This window comes from Orbicella faveolata, unplaced genomic scaffold (assembly GCF_042242905.1).
Source record: "Orbicella faveolata isolate gen_17 unplaced genomic scaffold, um_ofav_v1 contig_1, whole genome shotgun sequence".
Taxonomy (NCBI): Eukaryota; Metazoa; Cnidaria; class Anthozoa; order Scleractinia; family Merulinidae; genus Orbicella; species Orbicella faveolata.
In genome coordinates, this window is record NW_028301536.1 from 12356596 (window position 1) to 12376977 (window position 20382).

Genomic DNA, 20382 nt, shown 5'->3' on the forward strand with positions numbered 1-20382 from the left:
CCATATGGCTTATTTTTATATTTGTAGTAGTCTGAAATTGTAATAAATAAATATAAATAAATAAGGGTAACTTGCATATATTTCTAATGCCAGTATGTTAATTATTCCATATAAAGTTTAGATATGGACTCAAGGCTACAAAATGCACTATGCTAAATAGTCTATTCTGTTGACTGTCTACTGAATGTCACTTTTGCAATTGTACTGGTGGGTGCGTGAAGGGGTGCTGCGGTACTCCATTAGGGGTGTATATAATTAAAAGGCCCCACTTGTAAGAAAGGGGGCATTGTTTGGAAGGATAGCCTACATCAGGCAGTCCACACCACTGCTTTGTGGAGAGCGATATATCTGGCTGAATTGTAGTGAGATGGAGGGACAGTGCTAAAGCAAATCTTTACAAGGGTCTTCTTGGCAGCTGTGATTAAGGTCATGCAACCCTTATTGGGAACAAGGGTTATTTTTATGTTTTAACCCTATTAACCCTTAAGCCTGATTCACACTAGGGACATAATGACAACGTTATCTCGATGTAAAAAGGACGTTATGTTTGTAATGTGAACATGTGGACATAATGACATATGAGCAACATAACAGCTTATGAACATAACGACATAATTGATAAACATAAAACTGATCTTTTCCTTATGTCGTTATGTGGATGTCATTATGTCGTTATTTCGCTAGTGTGAACCAGGCTGTACGTAAAAACCCACAAAACCCCCTTTTCACAGAATAATCTTCCCTTGCAGGAGACAGCACCAACTAAAAAACATATTTGTGTCAATGTCCGTTTATTGTATTTCCTTTTTGTTTTTATCTTTTAAGTCTTACAATGCGGCACTTCCTGATATATATCTTTCTGTAGCTAATGATTCACATGATGTCAAGGACCACTGTTTGTGATCAAGAAAAGTATTAAGGCCCAGTTTGCCAAGTAAGGATGCATCTTCTTCATCCTTTATGTTGTTAAATATAATAAATCTGCACACCCTGTTGCCTATAATACATCAGACCCTGAGTGAGCTACCTTGTAAATATACAGTATCTTTCCATTTTAATTTAATGCCCTTTGTTACGTTTGTCTTTTTGAAGTGGACTTTATTGCTTTCTTTATTATTAAGAGTTTTTATCAAACTATTCAGAGTACATCAGCAAAACCAAGATTTGTCCTCTCTTGTTCTCTGTATTATTTTTTCCCTTGACACTTTCCTTAACTTGCTTCAGATCTTCCTGTATGAAAATCACTGCTCAAATTTTATAATTCCCAATAAAATTTGGGCAATATTATTGAAAATATTTTTTTTTTACAACAAATTAACTTTTTTCCTTTCAGCCATTCCAACATGGCCTATCCAGATTGGTTAATATTCATATTGTTACAGTAGTAATCTAATAGTATTAGATATTATTTTCTAGATACAAGTTATAAGTTATAATCATTCATAGCCTATAAATCTGTAAAAAGCATTCACCAAACTACACTGCTGTGTGAAGAAATTAAATAAGCAAAGCAGTGTAAGCAGGATGCATGGTGGAAAAAAGCTGAGTGCCTGAGTACATGGTGTTACGACCATCAATTTGAATCTCAAACATAGGCTGTGTTCTGAGCAAATATGGATTTCTTTTCCTTTAGAATGGTCAGAAATAACAAGCAACTGTGGGTTTTCCCTGATCCCTTTGTAGAAAACTGTACAATGAATGGATACAAAATCACTTGACTAAAATAGTTTCCAGTACAACCCTAATGTGGCGACTTTCATCATTTCTAGAACATAAAATGTCCAAAACAGGCCTTAAATTCTCAAGAGAAAAATCTTTTATTACAGCCAAAGACTCTCAAAAAAAAAATCTACTGGCATTTTTAAAATTGAAAAATAAGTCCAATAAATTAAATATTTTTTTCATACATTTTTGTAAAGGTGAACCACTTCCCTGGAAACTGCTCCTACACAAACAAAATGATGCATGTTAAATTAAACTAGGATATAATCCAAAGCTCCATTGACAGTCAAATCCAGTTTTCCACTAACTTACTCACAAAGTTGTTTTCTTCTAATTTAAAAAAAAATTAAAGACTCAGACTTGTGTATAAAAAAAATAACCATCCTTTTGCCATCATGTGTACATTAGGGTTGTAACTGACTACAACAAGTATATATATTGTCATAGAGGGAAGAACATAGTTATTTCTACATGGTAAAGGCTCTATATCTTAAACTATGGAATTCTGTTTTGTGGTTGGTTATCTCTAGTCCATTCTCATCAGTTCTCATAGGGTATCCCTCCATTTGCCGCACATCTGTGACTCTGTAAAAACCTGCTTGTCTGATTGCCTCAAGGCCAATATCCCTACAAATAGGAATTAAAAATGCAAATTATTAAATGGCTTTTTCATTACAGTGTGACTTTCTACATCACTTAATTACTATTGTGGAGTAGCATGGTAGTTTGAGGGACTAGCTAATATTTGCTCTTGTAAAAAGGCCACATAATTAAATCCTTATGTCCTTACAGTACATTACCAATATTTTTGGAGAGGTCAACAGACCTCAACATTTTCTTCAAATTATTTTTTTCTACCTGGGCATTTATTAATCTTGGCTGGAATGTTACAATAACACTCCCCTGAAATAATAATCAAAGCTTTTAGGTAGCTCATTACTAAACATTCAGATGGGTTGAACACAAACAAAGTTATGCATTTTAGTAATTAAAAGGTACTCAGCTTTATAAACTTACGTGTCTTCAAAACCCCAACAGTCCCCAGGGTTGACTCCAAGTCGGCTTGCTGCTGTAATGAACGCATCTGGTTTTGGCTTATGTTCTTTATAATCTTCATTGCCCAGCACTACATCAAACAAGTCCTCAATCCCTGCCAGTCTAAGGGCTGGAATCAACAAACAAACACAAACTTTTGTGACGTTCAAACTTAATCAATACAAACGTAATGTGGTAACAAACATTATGACTGAGACAAATGAGAGTGCAGTCAAGTATGGCAATTGTCGTCATTTGAAGGAAGCAATGTTAAAAATGATTGATTATATTTCTTGATCGTAACAGTTGTGGTTGAGGATACTGGCCCTTACGAGTCTTTGATGGGACAAGAGAAAATTTTATGCACTCTTAAAACTTGGCCAAGAATATAAGGCTTTTCAAGTCTCATCAACACTTGTTTCATTTTTTTTTTTTTTCATTTTAGCATAATTCCGATCGTACCCACTGATGCATCTCAAAAAGTTTAGATTAACGAGCTGTATTTATTTATTTATTTATTTATTTGGGATAATTTACTGATTCAAGTATCTCTGTTTTGCTCTTTGAAGAACTCAAATACAACCCCAAGTGACTTAGACGAACTATTCCTTATAATAACGTAAATAATCAGAATAGTTTTCGCGCAAAAATTATCGCATGCCTGAAGGAAGATAAATCAGTTTATGGCTGTAGAAGTTTCATGAAGTCGTGTGACGTGACTCTAACCTTTAAGTTATCGTTTTCATCTGTTAAAAGTTATGAATAAGACATTAAAGGGGAATACACAACAAATTGAAGTCATTTTACGACCAAAACGGCCTCTTTAGTTTTACTATGCATCATTAATACAACGGTGAACGAACAATTCATATTCCAAAATAATTAGTTCCCTCTGAAAAAATGGGAAAATGAAACGTACATTCACGTCCGATACATTCAAAGAAATCGCGGTGTCGTGCAGTTTTCTTTCTAATCTACCATTGAATCCTGAGACACAAACAAATCTGAAGTCATTGGTCCTATTTTTTCAGTTTCAAGGCAAAAATTTTGGAATTTTCTCTCTTTGAATTTCGTACGTGCTTCATCGAGCGAATGTTTACCACGTTAGTTACCACCTGGGGCAACTAACCAATCATGAACGCCGGACCTGCACACACCCCCGACACTCCTCCACAACGTATTCTACCTCTATCGTCATGAATATTTTCTTTAAAATGCGAAAAACATAAGATGGTACAGTGATCAAAAACGATGAAAAACACGCTCAATTTAACCCTGATCCAATAAATGAAAGGTCTGCCTCCATTTTTTCATTATATTCAGGGAGATATTCGAGATATTTGCTAAATAAACGAATGCTCACGAATCTTTTGTTATCAGTGTGGACTTTGCCCTGAACGGAAAATAACAAGAGCTAAATTGGAGAGTCATCTTTCGTTGCAAAGTAGTTCTTGCTTCCTTACCAAAATGTTAGATTACTAAAATCAAAGCAATAATTACTACGTTTTCGCCTGTGCTTAGGACCTCATTCTAGATTCAAAACAATTCTAGCGAGGGTATGTCTGTGGGCGTCGGCCATAGGTTGACAAACAAACCACCTGAATAAAGCGAGGTAATAACAAATCTCGTGGAACGAAAACTACGAGATCCTATATAAAACACTCTCGGTTATATCAGAGCAGGAGTATAAACACAGCGATCGTTGAACTCATTCAAAAGTTCTCGTTTCAACTTCGAGCAGCTAGTAAAATGAACGTACGATCAATACAAGCTTAGTTTACCTTTCTGTACTTGAGAGCGCGAACTGCCTGAAGCCACAGCAATCGGAATACCCAGTCTATGAGCCTCCTCAGCTATACGAACGACACACTGGATCGCTGAGACAGATGTTAATCCTTCTAGGAAGTATTTTCTTTTCCTGTCGTAAATTGCATAGGGATCGAGTTTGATTCCTTGCTGCTTCGCCAGCACGTTGATTATCTTCTTGCCCGGAACGCCTGCGAGTGTGTAGAAGTCGGTTTTGTGGAATACAAGTCCGGTTTCTTTGCAGATTTTACACCAGGCTTTCCAGTGGATTGGCATAGTATCAACAAGCGTCCCATCACAGTCGAAGACCAAGGCTTTAACTTCTACTGGTATCACTCGTGAATCGGGGATCATTCTCTCGAGATTTTAGTTAGAGTGGAATATCAGTAATGGTGATGTAAACTGGTTGTATTGCCCAACCCACCCCTTATAACCTTTCCTTTCGACAGTATCGACCTAGAGGATTTATCTCAGCCCCAGGTGAGGGCTCTAGATAAGCGAGATCGATGCAAAGTTGCCCAAAACCTTTGAGAGGTTTTCCCTCCACTGTCTTAGGAAAAGCACGGTTTCAAAGTAGTTTTCCCTTTGTGACACATGAAATGTAATATATATGCACATAAATCATGACGTCACTCGATTCCTCCAATCCGCGTTCGCTGCTTTTTATAGTTATTGCAAAATTGTCCCTGAAGACCTGATGGTTGCTATGTTTCTCAACCAGCCTTCAAAATTTATCATCGCTCTTTTACTGAGATCTAAACTATCCTGTGCAAAAATAAAAAGCTTCAAACAGTCTAACAAGGTGTAATTTTCTTCTTGCTCAAAGTAAACAAACTTGATACGGCCGCTTTATCTACACATCAAGAGTAGCGCTGTGTTTCAACATGCGACTAACAATACCGCAGATTGTTCAATACCGGCATTAATCTTGCGTCATCTCTGACTACTGTAAAATGCCGGCTTTCAAGCAAAGGAAATATAAAGCACAATAATTGTTTCACTGAAATGAACTTACTTTTTACCGTAGAAATATAATGTGGACCCAGTCATATTAATCTCAGTTGTCTTTATTTTAACATTTTCGGCGTAGCATCAATCAGTAATTTGAAAGTCAAGGGTAAAGTTCATTGACGTTCCGACAGTGCTTGACAAAATTTACCTTTTGATGGACGGGAGCCAAAAGGAAGTCTTTCAAGGTTTGTGAATGTACTAAATAATCGGGCTTATTAATGTATTTCTTTCTGAGAATTTCTCCTGGAAATGTCATATTTTAATTCTTGCAGAATCCTCTAACATCAAGACAAAGAATAAGTCTAAAAACTGACTAAATATGGCGGTCAGACGTCCGTGCGCTTACAAAAGTTGTTAGTTTAAAAACAATAACAAATCTGACATTTTATTGACAGATACCTCTGAAGATTGAACAATTTTGATGTTTTATCTACTGGCTTTAGTCTTCATATTTATAGCAGACATTCCTCTTTCTGCTTATCACATTTTCATGTAGTTGCCCTTGAGAGATCTTGAGAATAGAAGCTAATAGATTGCGCTTCATAGCTTTCTTATGCCACACATCCAGACAATCTAATATCAAACAAAACTGAACTTATGATCTGGGATTTATGCCATGGATTTATGATAACACTAAATTTGCATTTCTATTTGGCGGCTGTGCGTCACATTACCATTTAATTCAAGGCTTAAGGGGAGCAGTGCTGCTCTCTGTGGATGCTGGTTGATTGCGTATCTCCTTAACAGGTCTTAACAGTTCTACAGCACCTATGTATGCGGTGCACTTAAGCAGATACGACACAAAATGTAATTCGGAAATTTGTGTGGGTCTTGACGTCCGCACGATTCCGGAAACGTTTTCCTAGAACAAAAGCTTTTTTTTCCCATTCTCTTTTAACATCTGACCCATGAAATTCTTGTGTGTGGTGGTGGCCTAGTTGCTTTTAAAAAATCAGAACAGACTTAAACCTAAAACAACTCGTGCTCAAATGTATCGCGTGACATACATACCTACAATTGAAGTCGTTTCGCCCACCCGGTTAGTTTGAATATTGAAGGAACAAGTTTCAGGGACTTGTTTATGGTTGTCACTTCGTGTAAACACTGTGTGGGACAAGTCCTTGTAAACAAATTAACTAGAATAATTCTTTTCCCAAAAAACATTTTGCAACCAGTTCCCTCCTCTATACTCTTCAAGGGACTTGTCTCAGGAACTACTTCCACGAGCGCGAATTGTTTCTTGTAAATCTTGGTTACGATTGTCGCCTACGAAACACAAAATGTATTAGGATTTTGAGAACCCTAATACAATCGTAATGTTATGAGATGTTGCATGGTGAGAGTTCTATAAGATTTTTGCATGGTGCGAGGTTTCTTGACTGACTGTCTCGTCTCTTCCCAAAATCAATGTGGAAGTTCTACTGAACCGATTTAGTGTGCTTAGTAAGTTTTTTACTAGGCCGGTTGGAATGAGTGGGCTACTACCGGGAGGGGCCAAAGCATTAGCAAAGAACCATGTGCATGTGCAATAGAGGGCGCCAGTGGATGCCGCATGCTCCCCTTGGGGCGTAAAGGAAGAAGAAAACAACGACGACGACGACGATGATGGTAAAGTCTTTTGTTTTAGTTATAACATTGACAAGTAGGAGGGAGGAGAAAATAGATGGCCCACCCAACACTTTTATCGGGGTTGTGGTTTGTGGCCAAACCATATTGTTCCTGATCCCAAATAGTACTACTTAAGACGAGCTAAAAACGTATTCACAAACATCACCTTGAATGAATAACCATGTTTTACTGCACACAAGAAAATAGGCTTTCTCAATGAAAACAAAAGAGGTAATTATCAAGTCCACTAGAAAACACCCGTAGGAAAGCTCAAATGCCAGCGGTATTTCTAGTTCTCCCTGCTAAATGTAATTCCGCACGTATTTCTGCGACTCGATAGAAATATGGAAAAGGAATTTTTATTACTTTTTTAAAATTAACTCAATATCGGACTCAATAATTCTCTGTTTACGGTGCTGCGGGTAAATAATTAATTGCTCGTCACAAATAAATCGGTTGTCAATATTAATACAGATAATAGCCATTGTTTTCTTTGTTTTTCCCGCCAGTACACATAATTCCTAGTCTATATATCATATGTGACTCGACATTTATTTATCATGTTTTTGCGGCACGTATATATTCATTACTGATACCTGTGGGGTTAAGAAACTGATGAATATTGAATATTTATCATGATTTTAACCCAGTATTTGTGATCAATATTTGTCACTAACTATTCTTATTCAACTGCCCACTCCCAATGATAACTTACGGCCCTTTAAAGCACAGCTGTACGCAGCTTAACCCGTGCAGTATAAATCAGCTTATTTTAAGTCCTTCAGTGAATTCTATCCTTGTAAACTTATGTTCTGTGTGTAATGACGTACATGTATTTAGCGCTTTGGAATTGCTTGCGTGCATCTCTCCTTATTACTACCAATTGAAAACACTTCTTGTCATGCAAAGGCCTGCAACATTACAGAAGTATACGGATTTGTTTCCCGAATAGTAGATCATAAAAAGAGATTTATAAGCTGCTGATATGTTGTTTATTTTACGACCATACGTTTCAGGGAAAAGGGTTAAATTTAGATTGTGTATTAAGCTAAGGGCGATTAGCTCTCAACAAAGGTGGGCGTTTTTCCAAACGTTTAATGAGGTGCAAAGTTCATTCGTCATTTTATGCACGAAATTCCGACATCACCTCGACTCTAGTACCTAGTCTATATTCGGCTACACAAGCAAGCAGCTGGCAATTAGTTTCCAGCCTGTTTTCTGCTTTGATATGTTAATACTGTCACTCTATTTCTGTTGACACTACAGTAGTGGCATCAACCAAATGCCCAACCATTGGTAGTGAACAAGCTGTAGTCATTTTCTTGGTAATGGAAATAACTACAGCACCAGCAAGAGACTATGATTGTGTCTCGCGCATGCACCAGCACAACCCGTCAACAACGCCATACCTTTAAGAGCTTATAACTCAAAAGCAAGTTTGACGACCCGATTTTTTTCATTGAATTGTGGATAAGGATGTTGAAATGAAACTTTTTACCGAGTTTGAAAGAATATTGTGGTAGAGGATTCAGGGCTACTTTAAATTTTCGAAAATTTAAAACGGCTCTGAATTGGCTGCCACGTTTGTTTGTTTGTTTGTTTGTTTGTTTGTTTTTAACTCATGGGCTATTTGCAGCCCAAAACTGAATTACTACAGAGTAAATTCGCCTTTTCCAGCTTGTCTCATATTTATGTCGCGTGGCTAAACAGTACTGTGCAGATGTAACCGTTTGTAAGCAATTGTCTTCAAAAGACGTTCCACTACTGTTGGAGTGAAAGAATTACAGTGTGGGACTAAATTTTTGCGGGAGTTCAAGTTAATTTTGCGAAACGGTGATTTTTTTAATTTCTCGGGAACTAATTTTTGCAAGAACTATTTTTTGCGATTGTAAAAAAACTGTTGTTTTCTTGCTGGGTACTAATTTTTGCGATTTTAGGAAAGTCGCATTCAATTGAAATTACAAAATTTTCGCATTTTTTCATTAAACTGCATGCAATCGACAATTGAAGCAACATGTAGAGATGTAAATCATAGTAATCTAGTAATCAATTTCACTTTATCACAGTTACATCGTATTCTTGTGCGGAATTGTATATGTTCTTCTCAGTGGAGTACCCCCAGACGATCCTTTCCTGTAATTTTTTTTTATTTCTGAACGTTTTCTTTCTCATTTCATCGTTTTGCTTCTGAGAAAAAGAGACGTTTTAAATAAATGGCAGCAACAAGATTCTACTTGTGATATTCGTATGTATAATTTAGCCGCACAGAAGTAGTGGTAAGTGTGTGGTTAACTCTTTCCACTGGCTTCCCCCATGGCCCAGCTTTCCCATCACATAAATTAATCTGTACGCATTGCGGGCCTCTTCTATTTTATGAGCTGAACTGGGTACGGATCGAGTAAATAATCCGTAACCATAGAAACAAAGCATCAAACGTTGTCCGCCATCTTGCCAAAGTCAAGTCGCACAAACAGAGTAGCAACAAAACCATAAGATTTACAACCTGCGATCGGACTTCTAGTCCGCAAGAGTAAAAGGAACAGATGGAGGTAATGTACTTACTTCTATTGTTAATGTTTTACAACAGTGTATGCGGTAAAAGTTTGTTCAATTTGAGCTTTCTGTTGATGCGGTTTTCAATCTGCTTACTTACACTCGGCCGTTTACTTTATTCAGACGGAGAAAAAATCACAAGATCTTAAAGAAAAGCCAGCTATCGAAGAAAATGCCTTCGAAGCTCTGGAAAGAGATTTTCAAGAGGTATGTATTAAAGAAGAGCCTGATCTTGAATGTCTGTGACTTCAACTTTGTTAAGATATTTTTGGGACATGCAAAGACATAAGCTTTTATAATTTGTGGTTCCCTTGCAGTGTTTACCACTACCAAAGCATAATCAGTCAGCTTAATTCTCGTTCAACTTTGCAGGTTCTCGGCGAACTCATGGGAGATAAAAGTCTGGAGAAGTTCCGTGTGGAATATGAAAAGTTACACAGAGCGTTGAAGAAGTCCCATGAAAGCGAAAAACGTTTGATGCAAAAATGTCGAGAATTGAACGCAGAGATTGTGGCGAATGCCTCCAAAGTTCAAACTGCTTTAAAACTGTCCCAGGAAGATCAGACCACGATTGCTTCGCTCAAAAAGGTAACCACGGTTTAAATATTAAAGAGAAGTCAAAAGGTAGCAATGTGATAACTACTTCTTGACCGAAATGGAAATAACTACTGGTCACTCTACTTGTAACATTTTACACCTTTTCACATGGTATACCAACTTTTCCCAAATCCCAGGCATCAGGTTTTTATCCAGGAAAATGCAACCATGTCTGGAGACATCCAAAGAATTCCGACTTGGTTTCCAATTTTCCCAGGGCTAGTCACAGGATGTGTTTTTCCTGAACATAACAGCGTCAGCAGTCACTTTTCCCTTGAAAATCTGAGAATCTGGAAAAGTACACCTCATCTACAGGGTGTTTTTGCATTGGTTGAAGATTATGTATTTCTTGAAAAAGTGTCAGTTAAGACTATAATGACTAAAATTTCTGAGCTAGATGTGAGAAATTATTGTCTGTAGGAATGAGTAGACAACTGAGTTCCACAACCATGTACACATTTAAAGGGACATCTTTGTTTCCACAACAACATTTTGCTGTTCACCCAAGCTCTACCATAGTCTGTTGTACCATCTTTATGTACAGTGCAAGATGCTGTGTTGTCTGGTCTTATACCTGCCAACTCTCACACCTTGGGTGCAAGTCTTGTGCCTGTGGTTTTAACACTTGGTGGTCAGATCAACAGGCTAGTTTTTCCCAGGCCTTTATAAACTGCAATGATATCCTGTATGACACTATGGACGTTTCAGTACTCAACCCATAGAGTACAGCTTGTGACTTTATGAGAGTTTCTGAAACTGAATGACTAAACACAACTCCATTAAATGATTTTCCAAATAGCAAACATAACAAGAGTTGTCATTTACATGTAGCATTCTATGTATTATTGCTTTAAGATCTTGTACATAAACACAACATCCAACAGCAACATGAACAGGGAAATTCTTTCTAGTTATGAGGTCACATTCTGTTGTAAATTTGAAATCAACAACAGTTTTTTAAAAGGAGTTATAAACAGCAAGGATCGATTGACAATGTTACAATATTTTGTTCTAAAATGTAAATTTTTGTTATGTTCGATCAGGAAATCGAGAAAGCATGGAAAATGGTAGACGCAGCCCATGACAAAGAGCAGAGAGCACGAGAGACAATTCAGTCTTTAAAACTTGAGATTGCAAACCTCAGCAAGCTGGTTGAACAAGGAGCTGGTTTAACCATGGGGCAGGACCATAGGTAACAAAAATGAATTACAATTAAGACAATATATTAATAGAAATCCCTTTAGGGAAGATTCAAATATATGGTACATTGTGTAGTTCCAGAAATATCCATACCCCCACCACGGAGGGAATTTCACGTAAGCCCCCCCCCCCCCCTCCTCCCCAGAATGTCCATTTTTTGACCACAAATTTCCAATTATCACCGTGGTGGGGGTATGGATATTTTCTGGAACCACACATTGTGTGTAAATTTTGCAAACCAGATGAGGGAGTGAATGAATTTAAATCCTTTAAAGCTTTAGAGTTTTCACTGATCTCAAGATGTCAAGGAAAATAACACAAGAGGGAGTTTTATTCCTTTACTCTCTATTTCGACCCGTAATTTTGCATCAGGTAAACTACCCTTGTCTGGAAATGGATTAACCTGAAAAACAATTTGACTTTGCTTGCAATGTAAAGATGCACAAGCAAGAGAACTTCCATGAGATTCAGATCTCCTTGATATTGTGTTATTTTTGTGTTGTATTGTTCTGATAATTTACTGTCCAATATTAGTATCACCCAACTAGTGGACTAATGCAAATCCTGCATTTTGATTGGCTATGCTACTAGGGGACTATTAGTAATAGTCATCGAGTAGCGAAATTGGCGCGATCGAGCATGACGCTTTCTTTCGTTTTATTCCCAAATAAATATTTCTTCAACTTGCATTTGCTAACTTTATTATTGCCTTTTCTGTCCGACTAGTTGGGTGATACTAAAACACGGGTCAATAGCCCATTCGGCTTCGCCTCATGGGCTATTGACCCGTAGCCCGCAAGGGCTACGGGTCTATTTGTTAAATATAACTAATTTTAATAGCAGCTCAGATTCACTTTTAAAGCATACAGACAACTGCACAATCATAAAACTGAATTCAAAGTGTCTTAGCTACTAATGTGCAGTGGACTATAATGTGGAGAATTATTATTAATATTATTGTCAAAATAATTACATACAGTACAATGCACGTATGTGTATGATCTATATAAATTCAATAATTCTTTGCCTGGCAGTGTCAACGAACTATTAAAGATCAAAGATGACTTGACGAAGGAAAGAGATGAAAAGCTGTCTGACATTGCTAAGGTAGGTTTTTTTCTCTCATTCCAAACTTATTATGTGTGGTTTTTATTTTTAGTTCCTTTTTTCAAATTTATGTGATTTTGACCGTGGGTCTTTGAAATTTGTTTCAGTTGAGAGATGAACTGTCCAGTGCAACTATGAAACAACAGAAAGCTGAGCAGGACAGAGAAGAGGCAGAAATGAAGATTGCAGAGGTAAAATGGAGCTTCAGTTTTTATTATTCAGCTCTTAAGATTGTACAATTGTACAATTTTATTTATTTGTGTGCATGTCACATAATTACTATAGCTGGACTTAATTTGTTTTCTATGTACTTCAGCTTAAAGAAGATATTCAAGTCCGCAGTAATGAGGCCCAGCGAGAGGCCAGGAAAAAGGAAAAAATTGAAAAGGAGTTAAAACAAGCCAAGAATGACTTGGAAACCAGAACTGCTGAACTTAAAACAAAAGCAGGAAACCTTCAACGGGCCCAGGAGGACATCACAAAGCTTGAGCAGCAGCTCAAAGAACAAAGGGTAGGTTTGTTTAGAGAAATAATAATATACAGTGATGGTGATGATAAAATGAATGATTCTTTCAAATTTCCCAAGTGCTGGCAAATGCATGTCTTACTAATAAACTTTGAGAAAAAATAGCTTCAAGAAAGATCTTCTGGCATTTCCTCCATATTTTTTCATGTTCACAGTGGAATCCCGATTTCTCAAACCCTCAGTTTTTTGAACCTCCCAATAACTCAAACCAAAAGTCATTTCCCCTCCTCAGTCGAATACTGTAATTTTACCCCCAATTTCTCAAAGTCTCCAATTTTTCGAACCAATTTTCGTTTACCTTGGAGGTTCGTAAAATCGGGATTCCACTGTATATTATTAACAAATAATTATACGGTTTTTCTGATTCAATTTGGAATTAATTTGCCCTTGTGAGTTTTTCAAAAAGCTGAAATTGCACTTGCCAAAGCGGCTCATGCAATTTCAGCTTTTTGAAAAACTTACTCATGCAAATTAATTCCAAATTGAACTCAAAACTGTATGATTACCTATACAAATAGAACATTACATGGCCACTTGGGGATACAAAATTACTCTTCTTGTGTTGAAAAATAACTTATTTCACTTGTTTGCTGCACTCACTCGTGAAACATTTCTCGACTCTCAAAGAGAAATTTTGTATCTCTGCACAGCCATGTAATATCCCTCAGTACGTTCCTAGCCAAGCTTCTCTCACTTGCAGAGCTATGTGCACACATGTTCTTGCTGATGATTATTTAATTGTGTATATGTAAGTAGTAACTAAGATGATTTGTACAGTTAGCCTGGATTATGGCATAGTTTTTTAAAAGTGGAATTGCACTAGTTAGTTGGCGAATCCAGAGGGATTTCTGGCTCTTATTTCTTCCCCCAAATCCATCTTGGTTCACAACTTATGCACCAGTTGGCATAATTTCTTTCTTGGGAGTCTAATGGCACAAAAGATAAGGTGTTAAAAAAATGTCTACAGTTGGATGCCACCACCTTGAACTCTTGAAGGAAATTTTAAAAAATTGAAATAGCTAGAGGTTGAGATATCTGATAGTAAATGATTGAAAAGCATATCCAAAGAAAAATGATCTGAATTTGAGATGGTATCAAGTTTTTGAGGTAACTGAGCTGTGGTGTTTTTCATCTGTACATGTATGTCATTTTCAGCCTTTAGAAAAGCAAGACTTTTTTATAGTTACTGGATAAGATATTAAAGGAAAAATGGTATCTCTGAGCTTTATTTGACTACTAGTGAGTTACTGATTGACTTTTGTATCACCTTAGATACTGAATGAGAAAGCTACGAAGGATACAGACCTACTGAATGCTCGCCTAACCAAAGTCCAGCAAGACTTTGACCAGCAGTTGCTGAACTGTGATCAGCTGGCAACAGAAAACACTCAGAAAGCTGCTGAGCTCAAGGCAAAAGAAGATGAAATCAATGGCCTTAAACAGGACACAGTACGACTTACAAAAATGAGAGAAGCAATCCAGAGAAAGCTGAGAACCATAGAGGATCAGAAAATGGAGGTTGAACAGCAGAAAGAAACACTCAAAGGACAGATTGCTGGATTAGAAAAAGGTATTAGAATGTGCAGGTAGAAAATTGATGCACTGAAATACGATCTCTGTGTAGCAGGACTGTGGCACTATGGTCACTTCAATTGTTTTTAATGTATGCAATACAGTGAAGTGGGAATTATTTCCAAAGGAATTACTTTATCTCTTTGTAACTGAGTTTTTAAAACTTTCAAATTCTTTTTTATCAGAACTTGAATCAAGCAAGAAACAGGCTGAAGCGGACAAGAAAGCCATTGATGACCTTGTCCGAGAAAGGGATATCCTGAACAAGGTATTTTGCTTTCCAATCTTGAAACTCTACTGTGTTGATGTAACCATTTGAAGTTTAGATGTTACCATTAACACTTGTATACTGCTTGTCTTTTTCAGAATCTGCTGAAGGCAGCTGGTGCTACCCAGAAGCAGCTTGGACTTGTTCGATTGCACGAGCAAACAAAGAAAAACTTGGAGCAGGAAATTCAGGTGAGAACCGTGCAAAAAAGATTGCAATTTCTACACTTCCGACGATTTTGCTATTAAGAACGTCATATGGAATGTAAGCCGGCAACTAGAGATTTCTCATTTTGCAATTTGCAGAAGGCTTGATGTTTTGAAATTTTCCTTTTAAAATTTGCAACATTGTTTATCGTTGAATTTCTTAAAGCAAAATCCCTGTCATTGTAGAAACTGATGCTTCTAGCCATCCGACAGCGTCCACTTGTAGCTATTGATGTACAGTTTCAAGAGTTTTCATCACATTTTGAGTCCCAAAATGAAACACTAATAATTTGTGGAGCATTCCATCGCTAATTGTTTCACTCTTTTTAATTATTAAAAGCGATGAAACATTTTTCGATGGAATGCTGCAGTTTTCTCTTTCATTGACTTTTAAGTTTCCGTACATCCGTTTCCGACTACAAGAAAAACTATTCACGTTGAATCATTCTAATGTTGTGTTTTTATTGTGCGTATAGAACTACAAAGACGAAGCTCAAAAGCAACGTAAGATTATCTACCAACTGGAGAAAGAGCGAGATCGCTACATTAATGAAGCCAGTGAACTCACACAGAAGGTGCTACAACACATGGAAGATGTCAAAGTGCGAGAGATGCAGATCTTTGATTACAAAAAGAAAATTGCTGAGGCTGAAACAAAGTTGAAGCAGCAACAGGTGCGTTTAGGTTATTGAAGATCGAGTAAGCCTTCTCCAGTAAGGGTTTTTAAAAAGTACTTTGAAACAATACGTCTAGATTGTTCCATTACGTTTGTTCGATTTCTCGTTCTACCTGAAATAAGAAGAGAAAATCGTCGAACTTACGTACAGCACCTCGTTATCGCTGTCAGTCTCTTTTAACTCTGTATGCTTAAACCTCATCTTATTCTCTATGAATTAATCTGCTTCATACGCGAAAATTTAACCTGATCTTTAAGGTTTCTCTCTGTTAGTATACTCTAATTTGTCTCAATTAATGAACAGTTTTACAGGAAGCAATTAACATTGCCCAGTCTCGAGTACAGTGGTATGGGTTGTAGCAAATGTATAAAAAAATATTGAGGGCTTATGACCTGTCTGATTCACAGAATCTCTACGAAGCCGTCCGTAGCGATCGTAACTTGTACAGCAAGAACCTGATTGAATCTCAAGATGAGATCACTGAGATGAAACGTAAGCTAAAGATCATGAACCACCAGATCGACCAGCTAAAGGAGGAGATCATGGCCAAGGAAGCAGCACTGGTGAAAGAGCATCTGGAGCATCAGAGAGTGGAGAAGGAGAAGGACGCACTCAAGGCTGAGTTGCAGAGGATGAAGCAGCAGGCAGCGGAATCCAAGGCCTACATTGAACAGCAGGAGGTGGAGGAGAGGAAGCTGTTGAAGATCATATCTGAAGCTGATGCTGAGAGACTCCGACAGAAGAAGGAACTTGATCAGGTAGGGCTCGTATAGAGGTAGCAATATGTAGCTAATAATTAGGCTCTTGAAGATTATGGACATGACTAACACCCTTGTTTTTCATTCTCTTGATTCTCTTCATGGTTTTGTTTCTTTTTTTTTTTGCGCTTTCTCTTTGCACATATCACTAACAAATGCGTTGTGTTAGCCTGTTCCAGGCTCTCGGTCAGTGGGGACGATCGAAAAAACGGTTGGGTTACGAGCGGGGTCAAAGGAGAGGTCTCCGCCTTCTCCTTTTCTCTCTCGGATCCCGCTAGTCCCTGATCCTGCTCGTCACCCGCCCGTTTTGTCGATCGTCCCCACTGACCGAGAACCTGGAACAGGTTAGCGTTGTGTTAGTTTGCTTTGGAAAATGCTACACTCACATTACACCAAGCAGTTATACAATTTTCATCAGCTAAGTATAGACCCTTTTCATAAATGGCTGCCAATTTAAAATTGTTTTGTGTGTATTTAAATTGGCCTCACTAAACTCGTTTGGGAGTAAAAATTCTTTTGAATTATAAGCTCAAGAACGAGGTTAGTCAGGCTAATTTTAATACTTACAAAAAGGGTCTATAACCTAAGAAATTATATTGAAGTGAAGCAATAGTTTTTCCCTTCATTTATCTAGTGATTCATTATGATACTGTATTGTGTTAAGTTATTGAATTTACCTATTTGTTCTCCTGGTGTTAGGTGATTAGCGAAAGAGATATTTTGGGAACACAGTTGGTGAGACGTAACGACGAACTGGCCTTGCTGTATGAAAAGATTAAAATACAACAGTCTACTCTCAACAAGGGTAAGGGTTGTCTTCATTGTTCATCAGTGCTGTTTCATTTGCTTGACATTGATAATGATTTAAAGAAAGCTAGTCATACTGGTTATTCTTCTCAACTTTTAGAGTACAGTAAATCTCCCAATGTTGGGTTGAAACCGGTTCATTTTGTTAATGAGTTAAATGTTGGTCTGCAGGAGAGATTCAGTACCGACAGAGACTAGAAGATATCCGACTGCTAAAACTTGAAATCAAAAAACTTCGCCGCGAGAAGAACATTCTTACAAAGAGTGTGGCGAACGTGGAAGATTTAAGGTAAGAACATTTTTTTGTGGGCGCTGTTTACAGTAAAAAAGCCCTAAACAAGTCAGACAGACTTAAATTACGCCGAGAAAGATCTCAATAAAAATTAACCGTTGTACTTCATTGTCTGGATAGGCGCGAAGTGTATCACACGCAACGCGAGCTTCTCAGAGAACGAACTCGATGCAAAGCTTTGGAAGAAGAACTTGAAAACCCGATGAACATTCACAGATGGAGAAAACTGGAGGTAATTTGACGAAATTTAACCATTAGTTTTAAAACTGGAAAACCCTTGTTGAGTATTTATCAATTTGTTTTTCAGGGAAGTGATCCAAGTACGTACGAAATGATCCAAAAGATTCAAACTCTACAAAGACGACTTATACAGAAGACTGAAGAGGTTTGTCTGATGTGTTGTTTCTCTGTTTCTTGCACGCGCGTGCGTGCGTGCGAGGGGCTCGCGAAAATCTAAGCTCTCTGACGTCATAATTCGGAGTTTCTACCTCGCGAGCGAAGCAGGAAAACTGTGAAAGGTGCAAACGAAGCTCGAAATCGTGGCCAGTAACACTGTACCTCGAAATATTTGAGCATCGAGCGTGATTTTAACCGTCTTTTTTGCCCGAATAAAATTTACAATTTTACCAGGCTTTTACGAAAGGTGCATTTTCAGTGTTCTTCACTAGTACACTACTAAAGGGGATCTCTAACTGGCAACATTCTTGGCAGACCAGACAGTCGCCTTTGCTTTTTGGTTGCAAAAAACAAAAAGTCATTGGGGGTTTTTAGGCCGAAATTTGCTCTTTACGAAGAACGAACTTTTTCTTAAATTCTACAAACTTTAGGTTACCTCCGTATGCTGTGGTGTGCGATACCCTATGCTTAATTCCAACGTTCTGTAAAAATAGCTTTTTATTTTGGGGGTAAATTAAGCGTGAAAAAGCCCTTTGCCTTATCATTTAGGTGAGTTTTCTTTTGCTGACTTGTTTGTGATTCTCAGGTAGTGGAAAAAGAACTCCTTATTCAAGAAAAAGAGAAACTTTACATGGAACTAAAACAAATCCTCGCTCGGCAACCAGGACCAGAAGTAGCCGAACAGCTCAGCATCTATCAACAAACACTCAAAGAAAAAACCAAGCAAATGAAAGGAATGTCATCAGAACTCAACATGTACGAGGCACAAGTCAAGGAATATAAGTACGAGATTGAGAGATTAGCTAAAGAACTGCAGGAAGTCAAGAAAAAGTTCTACATGCAGAAGAGAAAAGAACAGCAAGCGAGGTAACTGCGTTTGAACGGTTATAATTTTTTTTCTTACACCGTTATGTAGAGAATCACAGGTTACAATCAGTAATATTTTATTTGGCAACTTTGTAACAAGGGTTTTTGCGGAGTTGAACTCAATGGCTGAATGGGAGGTGCCTTGCTATTTTCCGGGATCTGTTTTCCATCATGTGTAACAAAACATCAAGGAATATGGTGTTTAATGGTGATCTCCACATACCCGCTTACATGCGGCACCCAGTTATTATTAAGAGGACAATTGTCATAGACGAGTTGTAGCTAATAGCATTTGGACAACACAGTTTGACTTACGTAAGCTAATTAACTTGAATTTTACCCGGCTTCAAGACCTAGACTTCATTTCTTATTCAAAGGCTCTGTTGCAGGTTTCAAACACCTCAACAACTATCTTTACAATTACGGAAGATTTTGCTGTCTAAAAATTAACTAAAATCTCCCTACGCATTGAAATATATCCCGTAACAACTCGCAGGGACAGAAAACAGGGTGGTAATAATCATGAGTTTTATTAATTATCTGTCAGCGCCGCCCCCGTTGTAGAGTAAGTCTTTTGTATACTTTCTGACAATGTATCATTTAAACTCCACCTCGTTTACAGTTTTGTTTCTCGTCCAAGCCTATGAGTCAGGGCGAGGAGGGAGTCTGGTAATGAGCTTGATGGTTCTTCAAACATGCTCATAAAACCTCAACTTGCGCGAAATTTTCGCCATCACGGTTCCTTATAGTTTTGTGTTTATATTTACAGGGAGAGAGACCGAGCTTACCAACAAGCCACCGGACCTGCTTTCTCTCCTCAGAGAACCGACGGACCGAGATTCACCGGCGGAGGGTTTAATCTTAAGCCACCCGCCAAAGCTGTAGCGTAAAATACAAACAATTCCTCTGTAAATAGTGCAAATAGATCCTCTGGAAATGTATATATAATTTTAAGAATTACCTTGTAAGAAATGACATACTCAAATTTTGAGAGGTGTAGTTTAGGAGGGCTTTGTAACGCTTAAAAATATTCCTCATACTGTGTTGTGTCTCTAACTGTCTGCAAGTCGAGATTTTGCACGTACATTCGCACGGAAGCTGTAAAGGGCTCGTGCTAATGTCGCTTCTTTATGAAAGTTTTATTTTTGTTTTAAGAAATGCAAACATGGTTTGAGTAAACACATTTTATGACAAACGTCGATGTGAGTTCTGTTTTTGCCTTCCTCTCTGGCGTGCTCAAATATTTCCTGTTGAAACCCAGGTTCCATTTTTTGCTAATCGTCCTTGTTTCCCACGCAAAACTGCTTATTTTGAAAGTTTTCGCACAGTGCAGGAGAATTGTTTTTTGCTGTTGGTCTTCGTTATGAACATACA

General features: G+C 37.7%; 2 protein-coding genes across 2 annotated transcripts; one reads left to right on the plus strand and one right to left on the minus strand.

Annotated features, from left to right (window-relative positions):
- Positions 1–1908: 1908 nt before the first annotated feature.
- On the minus strand, positions 1909–5052 carry LOC110041738 (uncharacterized). The gene is made up of 3 exons (XM_020747048.2): positions 4539–5052; positions 2740–2887; positions 1909–2349 (listed from the first exon to the last, which is right to left on the minus strand). Exons 1-3 carry the CDS (start codon positions 4915–4917, stop codon positions 2190–2192), a joined length of 687 nt encoding a protein of 228 aa, XP_020602707.1. The 5' UTR covers positions 4918–5052; the 3' UTR covers positions 1909–2189.
- Positions 5053–9592: 4540 nt separating this feature from the next.
- On the plus strand, positions 9593–20207 carry LOC110041760 (cilia- and flagella-associated protein 58-like). The gene is made up of 18 exons (XM_020747075.2): positions 9593–9731; positions 9859–9942; positions 10108–10323; positions 11376–11524; positions 12567–12639; positions 12747–12830; positions 12956–13150; positions 14438–14735; positions 14923–15005; positions 15104–15196; positions 15688–15885; positions 16296–16646; positions 17346–17451; positions 17625–17742; positions 17866–17977; positions 18053–18130; positions 18728–19008; positions 19778–20207. Exons 1-18 carry the CDS (start codon positions 9726–9728, stop codon positions 19896–19898), a joined length of 2646 nt encoding a protein of 881 aa, XP_020602734.2. The 5' UTR covers positions 9593–9725; the 3' UTR covers positions 19899–20207.
- Positions 20208–20382: the final 175 nt, after the last annotated feature.